This window comes from Selaginella moellendorffii, unplaced genomic scaffold (assembly GCF_000143415.4).
Source record: "Selaginella moellendorffii unplaced genomic scaffold, v1.0 SELMOscaffold_18, whole genome shotgun sequence".
Taxonomy (NCBI): Eukaryota; Viridiplantae; Streptophyta; class Lycopodiopsida; order Selaginellales; family Selaginellaceae; genus Selaginella; species Selaginella moellendorffii.
Genome location: NW_003314279.1, coordinates 1,996,650 through 2,010,390, shown reverse-complemented (window position 1 = coordinate 2,010,390; position 13,741 = coordinate 1,996,650). Strand labels below are relative to the sequence as shown.

At 46.0% G+C, this 13,741-nt stretch overlaps 1 protein-coding gene across 1 annotated transcript; it reads left to right on the top strand.

Moving 5' to 3' along the window:
* The first annotated feature begins 10,985 nt into the window (after nucleotides 1–10,985).
* On the top strand, nucleotides 10,986–12,310 carry LOC9640612. Its single transcript, XM_024676939.1, has 3 exons — nucleotides 10,986–11,038; nucleotides 11,112–11,308; nucleotides 11,426–12,310. The coding sequence occupies exons 1-3, from the start codon at nucleotides 11,005–11,007 to the stop codon at nucleotides 12,206–12,208; spliced, it is 1,014 nt and encodes a 337-aa protein (XP_024532707.1). The 5' UTR covers nucleotides 10,986–11,004; the 3' UTR covers nucleotides 12,209–12,310.
* Nucleotides 12,311–13,741: the final 1,431 nt, after the last annotated feature.

Genomic DNA, 13,741 nt, shown 5'->3' with positions numbered 1-13,741 from the left:
TCAGGCTCTCCCGGATTAATCATAACCCCTACTCCATTTCTTTTATACCGGTGTTCCTCTATCGCGCCTTGGCTGGTGGGATAGGTTTTCAGCTTACATGGCACAACACCCGCATCTCCGGGATGACTAGGATTGTTGGTTGTCAACCTGGCATTATCCCGGATTTTCCAGCCGACATTTCCACAACCTTTGCATTTCGAGCCATCATCCACAAGCCCCGCTGTGGAACAAATGGCATGGATTGCTCCAGCTGACCAGGTCGCCCCATTGCGTGCTCGATCCTGGGAGAGATCCCAAAGTCTGCGATCATGGACAAAAAATCTCGGCAACACTGCTCGAGCTGGCTCGCTGCCCCTGCTAGATTTGTCGTGAAAATGGTCTCGTCTGGCTTGAAAGCCAGCAAGATCATCTCTCGAAAGAGATCCAGTCACGCGTCCGTTCTGGACATAGGCTGCGATGATCGAGCTCCAGGCCTCAAATCGCTCAAAGGCTGTTCTCGGGGATTGGGCTGGGCGAGTGCCAAGATCACGGTGATGAGAGCACTGAGTTGCGATCCGGCATTGTCTCGTAGAAGTCCCTGGCACTCGCAAGCTGGCCTTCCTGTGCATAAGTTTGCATCATCACACTGTATGTTATCTCTGGCATTTCGACGAAGATTTTCACTGCTTCCTCGGATAATCTGCAGCTGACCAGCGAGGACAAGAGAGTGTTGTAAGACACCAGGTTGTGGCCGGGCATTGCTCAAAGAAATATTTGCAGTGGTGGACGTCGGGTGCGTAGCAAGCGACCATGGTGTTCCAGGAGACCATGTCAAGGCACGCCAAAGCATCAAACACTGCTCGAGCTTTGTCAATCTTATAAAACAATCATGTTGGTCCAGGCTGACAAGCAACTGGGATCGCCGAGTGAGGTTTCTCGCATGAAACAAACTCTCGCCATCTATTACATGCCCAAACCCTGCAAATGCTTGAAGCATCACGCTCCAGGTGATTGAGCTTCGCTCTGGCATAGTCGCTTCGCCTCGTTAAGGTTCCATGCATCCGCGTAACTTTTCAGAATACTTGTCCAGGAAATCACGCTTCTTCCACGACACAATATTGTGAGCAGGCCTTGCGTCAAAGGGATCTTTCACCATGGAGAAATCCCCAGCCTGGGCAAATGCCGAGATTAGAGCGTTCTAGGCAGCTAGCGTTCTTGCGCCGACGCTCTGGAACACAGCCATAGCCTTGCCCGTGTTGCCACTGAGAGCATAGCGAGGAATCATAACCTTCCACGTGTACTCGTTGTGAGCAGGCATGATTTGAAAGAGCTCCACGTCTTGCCTGAAATGCCCTGTCGGAGCATATGCGAAAATCATGGAGTTCCACGACACCACGTTCCTCACGGGCCTATTCTCGAATATACATTCACAACGCCGTTGTCAGCGGGCGTAGGCATTCACCACAGCCGTCCACGCGACCACGTCCTTGGACGGCATCCTGTCAAAGACCCCCTCTGGGCATATGGCTGAATGAGGATATTCTGGAGATAAAAATGCAACGGCCCCATTGATTTCCTCATTACTATAAATTAAACATTGTTCTAGTATATTATTTTTAAGTATTTAAAAGTAAAAAATAAAATATACTATTGATTCTACTATAACAGCATTGATTATGTAGCTTAATATGACTACATAAAATATTAAATGTAACTTCCTTTCTTTTAATATATATTTTTCACCAAATATATTTTTGAAAGTAAAATTTATATAATACTTTTGTTGTACCATAGTGAGGAAGTGATTTTTTCATTACATTCCATATCGATTTAATATGATTTGTATAAACTTCAATCACAGGATCAACAAAATTCTGAGAGTGGTTCACTATATAATGAGTGAAATTCAACTGATTCAACCACTCTAAATCATAACCAGCCCAACAGTCACTATATATAATTATTTCTAAAAAATTAATTATAATTATTAATTAAGAATAATAATTGAAATAGAAGTTCAACATATATGTATATAATATATCTGTGCAGTGAGAGGTGCTCTAGTGTGCATTTCCTCCATGAAAACAAATTCAAAAGGGGATTTGCAAGTTCCACAGCAAGATCAACAGTAAGTTGATTTCTTTCCTTCAAATTTATGTTCCAGGTGAAGTTTCCTGGGAAAACTTCGTCATGCATGACTGCGTGTCGTTCCTGATCGACTCGACCAGGATGTCTGCTGGTTGAAGAGGTAGTAAATCTCTGGTTGCTTTCCTAGCCTTTCCAAAGCTATCCAGCTCCGACTGAAGGAACTTAAGCTCCTCTTCTGTCATGCAGAGTAGCTTCTGTGCTCCTTGTGGTTATGTCACTCACAGTTTTGCTTTTAGTCCTGTGTCGATATGTCGAGCTCGAACCATTCCTGGCCAGGGCATTCAACGTCACGGATTCTCAAGTGACCAAAGGAATGGTTCCTCCACTGGATGACGAAGAGAAGCGTTTGATGTTCGAGGTCAGGATTGGAATCGCTCCTCCCATTTCCGACGAGAAACTAACGCAGCATCTTCACGATGAAGCGTAAGTGTTTGGTTTCCAGGCTTTGCTTCTTTGTTCTTCGCTCAAGTTGTTTTTACAGGCTAGAATTGGTCGAGGAAGTCAGAGCAGAGAATCGAAGCAACTTTGCAAGCGTCTGGTCTGATTTGGTGGCAGGAGTAGCGTTGATGGTGCTGATCATACTCAGTCCAGTCCAAGTAAGTAAATGGAATTGCCACTCTTGGCTGTTGTGTTTTAACTTCTAACTTCAACAGGTGGAGCTTATGAGTTACTCAAGTATTCCAATCTTTCAGACATTGGAAAGGATCGTTCTTTTCTCAGACATTTTCCTCAGGTACGTTCCATATTGTTCGTTCTTCGTTTCTCCTCTTGGACGAAAAGAAGCGATGTTTCCATTTCGTCTTAGAGCATCTCAACCATGCCATGTTCGAAGAAATCAACGACAGTTCGTGAGGCTACTAACCCTGTGAAAGACATTACCACCCACAGCCTCAGTGGGAAATGGAATATATATTCTCCAAAATGGCCAAGCTCACCTCATGGACTTGCTCGTCAACCTGGAGTGGTCAACAAGGAGCATGGCTATGGCGGGGATATGTGTGGAGGGGCACTTCCTGTGCACCTCCAAGCGACCAGGTGTGCCAGGACTACTGCCAGAAGTGCCAAAGGCAGTAAGTGTCAGATTTGCAACACTGGAGTTTGCCATCACCTCAAGTAAACCCTGCAGCTGAATCCCATGGTAAAATCCTGTTACTCCAAAGTCTCCATTCCCTTAATCTGTTCTTAAAAGTTTATAAGCACACTTCCAAAGAACTCATTTTAAACGACTCGTCTCTAAATTCATGTTTGTTCTCGCAAGTAGAACCAGAGAGAGCGTAAAAATAGTACTTCGATTCGAAGAAAACATGATGCACACAACAGTTACTTCAGTAGTTTGGTTGTTTTTCACTTGCAAGGGCAGTGATGAAGCGGGAGCGAGAACACAAGCATTCGATGATAAACAAGGAAAAGAAGAAAAGAAGAACATTGAAAAGCCATTCTTCTCAATCACAAAGTTGAGAAGAGGGAGTAGGCGCATTGTCTTTAAAAAAAAACAAAACAAACGTTTTTTCCTTACCTTTTTTAGAGGTTGAATTCATCAGTATAGACTTTGCCATTACTTGCGATCAATTTCCCGTCTCATCTGGTAGCACCGCTCTTAACCTGTCATCCACGTTATTTATCCTCTTCCAGATTCCTAACTGATCCTAATCTCTCTTCCATATCTAGCAATTGAGTATTGATGTTCTTGATCAGGCCCTCCAAGGTCACTGGAGCACTTGTACACATTTTCTTTGCACCAATAATACGGCACAGCAACGTTTCCTTCTCTCGTAATGTAGCTCTAGCTAGGGCTTATTAGCTAAAGGAAGACCCAAATGACTCACGGCCATATTCCGCGAGATGGAACGCCATTAAAGCTCATAGAACTGGAAAGATCTCTTCATTGCCAGGTATATGAAGTACAAATAACAAAAGTTTTTGATCCTTGGCAGGAGCTTGCTTTGTTCACAAGTTTGTTAGAGCTTGTGATACAAGATTGTTTTCGATCATCCCCCAAGGGGATGATTCGACGATCAGTGGCGAGCTCTCTTGCTCGGTGGCCCGGCTTGTTGTTGCTGAAGCGCCAGTTGCCTTGTGAAGTGGTTCACCTCCTTAACCAGTTGCCTCCTGTTCTCTTCCTCCTCTTGCTGGAGCGCCACGGCCACCATCCGCGTGATCCGGTCGGCATGGGGAGGATCCAACGCCACCTCGTCCTCCATGTAATGGCAGTCCGGCCTGAGCGCTCTCTTGTTGTTGGTCTCGGCCCAGTGACCATAGTCCGCGAAGTCGAAGCTATCGTATTGTTTCACCCGGATGCTCCTATTGTTACCAGCCTCGATCGCCAAGTCGTCGATCATGCGCTTGAGCTGAACATACCGCTCAACGTCCACCGCCACCATCTCCGATCTGCTCTGCTCGCGAGAAGTTCTTCTAGTCTCCCTTTTACAATCACAAACCCTATACAAAACAAACGCCAAATATTGTTTCACACATCTTTAAGATAAAGATTTTCAGCAACTTACTGAAATATTTTAAAATTTGTTTTATGCTCTCCACTGGTTTGAAGAGCTCGGGAGCGAGGAGCCAGAAATTCGTGGATTCAACCAGAGTTTCGAAGCAATTGGAAGCGGAATTTCACTCGCTTCTGTCCCTTGATTTTTCCCAGCTTTCACTGAGCTCGTTGATGGCGTCAACTCTCTGCTTCCAGGATTTAATCTCCTCGCCGTCCGTCGAGCATCATGTGTCCAATCTCGTTCTCTGCCCACCAGTCCAAGTCGTCCAGCAAGAGTTTCTTCCATCAGCTTTCGCTCCTGGGACGCTTTGCATGTATAGCCCCTGGTAAAAAATCCGCTGGAGAAAGCTCCTAAAAAAATTGGCCTCGCATTCCTCGAAATCAGGGAGAAGTTGATGAGGTCCAGCACTCCGCAAGAAAGAAGAATTTCTTGGGTTGGAGCTGGATAGCTCTGGGAAGGCTAGTTACGCAATGAGGCCATTCTCAGATTTGTTTCAAGAGTTTCTTAAGTGGCACCAGGAAACAAGATCAAGAGGGAATTTGCAAGATCGACAGTAAGCTGGTTTTCTTCCTTCAAATTTAGTTTTCCAGTCGAGGTGATGGTTTTGTCACTCACAGCTTTGCTTTTAGTCCTGTGTAGATATGTCGAGCTCGTAGCATTCCTGGCCAAGGCATCGACGTCACGGATTCTCACGTGACCAAAAGAATGGTTCCTCCACTGGAGGACAAAGAGAAGCGTTTGATGTTCGAGGTCAGGATTGGAATCGCTCCTCCCTTTCCGATGAGATACTAACGCAGCATCTTCACGACGAAGCGTAAGTGTTTTCCAGGCCTCGCTTTTTTTTCCATCGCTCAAACTGTTTTCCAGGGTAGAATTGGTCGAGGAAGTGTGAGCAGAGAATCAAAACAGTGGTCAATCCCATCCTCAGATCGACTTTGCGGATCAAAACAGTGATTATAGTCCACAAAGTCGAAACTATCGTAATGTTTTACCCGGATGCTCCTATTGTTACCAGCCTCGATCGCCAAGTCGTCGAAACATACCGCTCAACGTCCACCGCCACCATCTTCGATCTGCTCTGCTCGTGAGAAGTTCATGCTCACGGTTGTTAATTAATGTGCCGCATGAGATTGCCATCCGAAAGTGGCTGAAGCGCCAGTGCTGCCCTGACTTTGTCCTAGCTCCTGGAGTGGAGATGTATCTCAGGAATTTCAATACAGTCTTTTTGTTTTCGTTGTGTGTATGTTCCCTCTGCTCTCCCTTTTGCCAAGGACAAGATTTTCCCCCCGGACACCAGTTCGCACCTATGCAGGGGTCGGGATGCGGAAGCATTTCTGAGGCTCCCTGCCGTCATAGCCGAGCTCACAGCCAACCCTACCGACATCCTCGTTCGCAAGTCTTACGCGAAGATCTATCGTCAGCTGAGACACGCCCGCAGCATCTTCGCGCACATCTCCGGTAATCCGGGGATAGGAAAGTCGTGCTGCATCTGGTACTTCGTTCGCGAGCTCCTCAGCGACGCGAAACTAGCTGGAGCATACGTTTTAGTGCAACTGTTTGCGGACGCCAGGGTCTTCATCATCATCTCGCCGGGCGGAGAGGTCCGGTTCTCGTATAAAGTTCCGACAGACCTGTTGAGCTTAGCAGGGACGTGGCTCCTTGTGGACGATAGCTTTCAAGGATATAGAGCCACGCGAGGAAGGACGGTCCTCTTTACAAGTCCATCCCGGATGAATGGTGCTGATGCCGCTGAGGCGACAATGGACGAGGCCGGTTTGTGACTTTCCATATGGATGCCTGGAAGCCTTCGGAGCTGTTGAAAGCGTTCAAGAGGAAGCACCAGGCGGGGAGTTTCAGGAGCACTTACGGCCGGAGATTTCTCAGCGGCAGCACATTTCCTGGCACGGCTTTACGTCTGTGGTGGCATAGCTCCGCATTTTTTCCAGGATTTGGGCACTGTGACGGATAGACAGCAAAGAGCAGTGTCGAGCTTCCTGGTGACGGGGCGTGAGGAGCTGGCGGACAAAGTTTTCTACAGCCGTCCAAAATGCTCGCTCCGACAGATTGAGACGATAGCTTTTGCTTCCAGGTACATCCGCACTATGTTTACAAGCAAGGTCTTCCCATCCGGGAAGATGGATGCTTCCCTGGCCAATCTCGCCCAGATTGACTTTTCTTCTGTGCGTAGGGAGATCTTTGAGGACTACGCCTCCTCTCAACAAGTGATCGGACATTCACTGGTGTGAACAACCATATGTCCTTCGTCACCTTCAGGCCCAACTTGAGGCTCGTGAGGCGGAGGCTTGACATTGTGGACTCCTACATTCCAGAGCTGGGCCTTCTGCTGCAAATGCCCGTGGCTGCTGTGTTGGAGCAATTTTTCTCTTGCTTAGGACTTGTCTTTTCTTTTCCTTCTCACTATTGAATTACACATCTTTCCTTGAAATGCTTCATATGGGCACAAAGATTTTGTTGTACGCCAGGAGGCCATGCCCGAAAGCCCCAACTCCGTGGTTATAGATGGCGCACCCTGTACCACACCAGTCTTCGTTCATGTCTGCCCGCACAACGCTGTCGCAACTACAGCTGCTGAGGGACTACGTGATTGAAGACGGTCAGCCAAAGGTTACGAAGACTGGCAGGCATTCGTGGAAAAGGCTTGATCTGATGCCCATTGTCCTGCCTCCCATGCGGATGAAGCGCCCTGCACGAGATCGAGGGTGCCATGTACAATTACATATCTAGAGGACATCATTGCAGGTGTGGCTGCCACCTTTTTTTTTTCCCCTGGTGTTTCTTGTTTCGGTGTGTGTGTCCTGTTCTTGTTTTTCTCCCCTACTCTCCTTGCATGATTCTGTAATTGACAAGTGTGTGCATGTTTATGCAGTCTCCTTTTAACCCCGCAGCAGCATCTTCGCGCACATGCAAGGCGAATTTTCGTGGGAGCTTTCTCCAGCGGATTAATTACCAGGGGCTATACATGCAAAGCGTCCCAGCTGGTGGAAGAAACTCTTGCTGGACTGAGAGGACGGGATTGGACGCGTGATGATGGCGAGGAGATTAAATCCTGGAAGCAGACAGTTGATGCTCAGTGAAAGATGGGAAAAAATTCAGGGGCCAAACAAGTCTTCGAAACTCTGGTTGAATCCACGAATTTCTGGCTCCTCGCTCCTAGCTCTTCAAATCGGCGGAGATCGCTGCTCCATAAAACAAATTTAAAATATTTCAGTAAGCCTGTTAAAACCTTTTTTTTATCTTAAAGATGATGAAAGAATAATTTGGCGAAAAACATAGGGTTAGTGATTGTAAAAAGGAGTCCAGAAGAACTTCTCACGAGCGGAGCAGATCGAAGATGGTGGCGGTGGACGTTGAGCGGTATGTTGAGCTCAAGCGCATGATTGACGACTTGGCGATCGAGGCTGGTAACAATAGGAGCATCCGGGTGAAACAATACGATAGCTTCGACTTCGCGGACTATGATCACTGGGCCGAGACCAACAACAAGAGGGCGCTCAGTCCGGACTGCCATTACATGGAGGACGAGGTGGCGTTGGATCCTCCCCGTGCCGACCGGATCACGCGGATGGTGGCCGTGGCGCTCCAGCAAGAGGAGGAAGCGAACAGGAAGCGACTGGCTAAGGAGGTGAACTACTTCACAAGGCAACTGGCGCTTCAGCAACAACAAGCCGGGCCGCCGAGCAAGAGAGCTCGCCACTGATCGTCGAATCATCCCCTTGGGGGATGATCGAAAACAATCTTGTATCACAAGCATTACTGAAACTAGGAGCAAAAAACCTTTGTTGTTTGTACTTCATATACCTGGCAATGAAGAGATCTTTCCAGTGCTAGTGTTTGAGCTTTAGTGGCGTTCCATCTCAGTATGGCCGTGAGTCTTCCTTTAGCTAATAAGCCCTAGCTAGAGCTATGTTACGAGCGAAGGAAATGATGCTGCGTTGTTAGTTGCCAAGATATGCCGTATTATTGGTGCAAAGAAAATGTGTAGAAGTGCTCCAGTGACCTTGGGGGGCTTGATCAAGAACATCAATACTCAATTGCTAAGATATGGGACAGAGATTATGAAATGTAGAATTTCTACGTCCTCTTCTCAACTTTGTGATTGAGGAGAATGGCTTTTCAATGTTCTTCTTTTCTTTGTTTCTCATCGAATGCCCTTGCAAGTGAAAAACAACCAAACTATTGAAGTAACTGTTGTGTGCCAATTACTATTCTTCTCGCTTATATAATAAACTTTTAACAATTGAGACTTTGGAGTAACAGGATTTTACCACGCGATTCAGCTGCAGGGGCGATACAATTGCATTTCAGGTGATGGCAAACTCCAGTGCTGCAAATCTCACAGTTGCCTTTGATGTAGTGGCACTTATAACAGTAGTCCCATCACGCCTAGTCGTGCACAGGAATTGCCCCTCCACGCATATCCCCGCCATAGCCAGGCTCTCCTTGTTGCTGCTCAAAAAGGAGCACAGGAAGAAGAGGATCACACAGAGCAGGCGAGCTAACGGCCCAGTCAATGCCCAGTCAATAAAAGATTTCCCTGCTAGAGCGGCTTGTGACGGGGATGACGGGGAAGATTCGTTCTCCTCTATCGGCGACCGAATTCCTCCACATTGGCATCGCCAACGCTACCGTGAGTGAGGCGCCGGAGCTCTTGGCATATTGCCGGTTGTGAAGTGGCTGCCTTGAATTGCCCAGCGAGCTAGGGGAATACTACCGAAGCGGTGGAGCAGGCAATCTGGACCTCCTGGAGCGATGTGATCTCTTCTCCCCGGATCAGAAGCCCGGAAATCACAGCACCTGGCACGTTTTAGTTGCAATGAACACCAGCCCAATCGCATGCTTCAAGAACTAAGTCAAGCTCATTTTGACTTTGATCTGTATTGACAACTGGATTGTCATGAGAGTGTCATGTACGGGGAAGAGAGGGAGGACGTTGAGTTTGAGGTAGTGAAATCCTTGTTGACGGACAAAGTCTCAACTCTACCAGTGGCAGTTTCTAGTATGCTATGCCGTGCTGGGACCTCATCTCCAGTTTTTCACTGTACAAATCAATCCTCAGGTAGCTCATAAGATCGGTTTCGTTTTGTCGACCATCAATTTGCTCTCTTTTTTAAAGCAGGAGCAGCCGTTTCTGACTCCGCTGACTCTAGTCCTCAACTTGTATCAAGCTCCATGGAATGTTTGCTGCCATCGAAGCCGGACCGATGTGAGTGTAATGAGAAAATGTGAAGTTTGGCTGATAGTTGTATTGCTATCAGGTGCGAGCTGAATCCACAGATTGAACGAGATATGAGCTCTCTGATGCTGACCCATGACGGTGTGCTCAAGGTGATATGGAACTGGAACGATTCCTGCAACGAGTGGGGCGTCAACTGCGAAGATGTCTTCCAGGCCTACACGCTGGCTCCCAAATGTGGGAAACACCTCGTTGGCAGTGTTGAAGGGCCCAAATTCAGGACCAGGAGTGAATGTGAGCAACTGTTGAATCCGGTGTCATGGACTGCTGACCGTGATTCCTCCGCCAAGAAACGAAGAACGATCAGGAGCGACGCTCCTGGAGCATACATGGTTATGACTGTTCCTCTTCTTGCCGTGCGAGAGCCTGTTTCGGAAGACGAGCTGCGACAGATGGTGCTTGGCATTCGCAAGGCTTTAAAGGCCTTACATGGTGCTGGTGAGGCTCGTCTATCTTTGGGAGCTTATAGTTTCATGTGGCTGTGCAGGCTTGGTGCATCGCGACATTCGACCAGCTAATGTCTTGTATGACTACGAGCGAAGAAAGTTGATCTGGAAGGCGTGTGCACAGCAGGGATGGAAAATGCTGGGACGAGCAATGGGGGAATTCCCACACGACGAGGTCGGACCTCTACCCGGTGGGACTCTTGATGCATAAGCATTATCCTCGTCTTCTAACCATTCAGGCCTTTCAAGCTCTCGTAGGCAAATCGTATAACACTGCGGAAGGTGTTTTGAATGACGAATGGCTCCGAGTTATTGGATCCGCGTAATATCATCTATAGAAACGAAGAACACACTCGATACCTGGAAGGTGATAATCTCGCCTCTTTAGAGCTGAAGTTTTGATTGATACTATGGATTTTTTTAATTTTTTTTTGGTATATTTCCATGTGCAAAGCCATCCAAGCAAGTCTCCAAGGTTGCCTCTAAAATGGAGCAAAGATCACGAAACGGAAAGCGACGGCTACTGGAAAGATACGAGCATTTTCGTACGTGAATGCTGGCCGTCGGATGGAGCAAATCCGACGGCGCAGGATCATTCATCATTAGGACGTACTAGTAGACCGGACGCTCTCTCAGCGAGGTTTTTCCTTCAGCAAGCAAGAAGAAGAGCGAGAGCGCAGCTATGGAGTCGAGCGGCGGCGAAGCTTATCCATCTGGTCAGAGCTTTCCTTCTCGCTCTTTTTCTCTCATCACTTCGTTTCTTATATTTGTTCGAGCGTATCTTCGCAGGTTCTTACGAGGAAGACAGTCCTCTGTCGAGTTACATCCCCTCCAATCAGCAGCGGCAGCGGCGGAATCGCGAGGAGCTGCCAGGTTCGCACGAAGCGCTCCAAGCCGCGCAGGAGTACCAGCAACATCTTGCAAAGAAGAGTCGCAGCACCATTAAAGTCTTGAACCAGTGCTGTGTGAGCGGCACATACGTTATGGTAAGCGAAGAACAAGCTCGAGGTTTATGTTTCGCTATCCTTGTCTTTTTTCCCTTCGATATCTTCACAAAGAACTTGCTAATCGTTTTTCTTTTCTTCTTTATTTTTTTTCTGCAGACTCTTCCTTCGAACTACTGCAAGAAGATGATGCCGCACGGGAGAGCCGAGGTGATCGTCCGCGACCGGAGTGGTCACCAATGGAGGATGAGATGGAACTGGACGGTGCAGCCAGTGATTGGTGCCGGGTGGAAAGCCTTCTGCGTCCATCACGAACTCGTCAAGGGAGACGTCCTCGTCTTCCAAAAGGAGAACTCCTCCGAGATGATCACGTTCCGCGTCGAGATATTCAAGCGCCGCAAGCTGGTCAAATCCAGTGATCGCGCCAACGCCGCCAACATAGTGTTGCTCCCGCCAAAGAAAGAACCAGACGCGCTGGAGATCGAGATCGAAGAACTCGGCGGAGTAGCTAACGGAGGAGACGTCCACGACTACGACGTCCTCGAGCGCAATCCCAAGAGGACGAGGGGGCTCCTGAGGGGAGAATGGGTGGAGAACTCACACTCGTGCAACCAGGAGGTGGCGGGCGAGGAGGAGGAGGGAGTGGCAGAAGGGATGGGAGGCGGAGAAGAGGCGGCGGAGGAGCGGCAGCAGCAGCGCCACGAGCCAGTGGTGGCGCTGGTGCTCAAAAAGACGAGGTCGGCAGCCGAGTCCGAGGAGCTTGGGATGAGCTTCAAGATGCAGGGGAGCAAGCTCCAGCGCATGTGTAGGAGCGTGCTGGGCTCGCCCGGATCAATCGTGGAGGGGAGCTCCGCTGGATCGCTCAAGGCTAAAGTGTCCAAGGAGGAGCTGAGGAAGATCCTCAACCTGGCATTTCCTCTCTACGATGCCACTCCCTTCTAGAGTGGATGAAAATTTGATCAAAACTTTAAAATGATCTATTTGCCACCTGATTTAAAATTTAGAAATAATGTATAAATACTAATTATTATCTAAGCATTTATAAAAATTTAAAGCATACTTTTTATTAGAAGAGAAGATGAAATAAATGATTTAATAAAAATTTACTATATTATTTCTAAATTTTAGTTTAAAATATTTAAATTATCATGTTTAAGTTTTAATATATTTTTATTTATTGTATTTACACTATTAAATTCTGAAGTATTTTGGAGGGAGGTACACCTCCCAAGAGATATCTAGTGTAGACAACATGGTAAAAAATCTTGCATGTTTGCGAAATATATAAAAAATGCTTTATTTCGTTAAAGTGGAACTTATTCAGTAAAGTGGGACATTAATTAGCATGTGTCCACATGCCATTTCCTAGTACTTAATTAATATTTATTAATATTTCTATCAGTTTTTTAATTTATTTTTTATATTTCACAATATTATAACACAAAATCATATGAAAAGTTTTTAATTTATAAATTATAAAGCTAAAACTTAAATTTTTTATTGTTGTTATAAAAATGGCATGTGGCCACACACCATAAGTGGGATAATGAAAAGTTCCACTTTCACGAAATAAAGCATAAAATAAAACACATGTATGCTTAAATTGTTGTAACATGCATGTGTGACTCACAAAATAATATTTAAGCAAAACTTTTTCCTTACACATGGGTGGTTGCTGTATATGCATAACAAAATTCAAATTAACACCATATATACAATTTTTTGTCTTCATGTTAGATTTTGGTTTTATATGTTAATAGTTAAGGTTTTTGGGTGTGATGTTTTTTTAATGTGCAAACTAGATTTAAGATGTTATAGATTCTTTAGGCACTCTCTTTGATAAAAGTAATGAAAAATACTTTGTAATTTAATAGTTTTGCAACAAATGAAGAAATTTATACCTAAGTGAATGTTAGAAAAGGCTACTAGAGCTCTAACAACAAATGGCCTCTAAGGAAACTACTAGTGTTGAAACCTTAAACTTTCCTAAGTGTAGGTGTTATAGTGAGGGAAAAAAGGCTACAAACTTTAGAGAAGACTTAAAAATTGTTTTGTTTCTGTATTGCAATTGATCAAGCTTACCATTGTGCTTCAATTGATTACATTTGTTGCTGCACTTCAATTGATCAAGCTCACCACCACACTTTAATCGATTGCACTCACTACCATACTCCAATTAATTACACTTGCCACTACACTCCAATCGATCACACTTACTGTTGTACTAGGTTAAAACATCATGCTGCAAACAAGCTATAAAAAATAAAAGGCGTGATAAATAAATTGAAGCATAGTGTTTATATTAAGGTGTACAACAACTTTAACTTGTGAGAAATGAGCCACAATTGCAAAAAATAAGTTATAATTGTGAGAAATGAACCATAACCATGAAAAATGAGTTATAACTGTGAGAAATGAGAGGAGAGAAATTATCACAATTAGCTCATCTCAAATCTATACTCATAGAAATGAGAA

What these genes read in the sequence shown, in the direction of transcription:
- LOC9640612 (XM_024676939.1), top strand. Translation starts at nt 11,005, where the DNA reads ATGGAGTCGAGCGGCGGCGAAGCTTATCCATCTG. An exon ending in CGGCGAAGCTTATCCATCTG is followed by an intron (nt 11,039 to 11,111) that starts GTCAGAGCTTTC and finishes GTATCTTCGCAG; the next exon opens with GTTCTTACGAGGAAGACAGT. An exon ending in TGAGCGGCACATACGTTATG is followed by an intron (nt 11,309 to 11,425) that starts GTAAGCGAAGAA and finishes TTTTTTCTGCAG; the next exon opens with ACTCTTCCTTCGAACTACTG.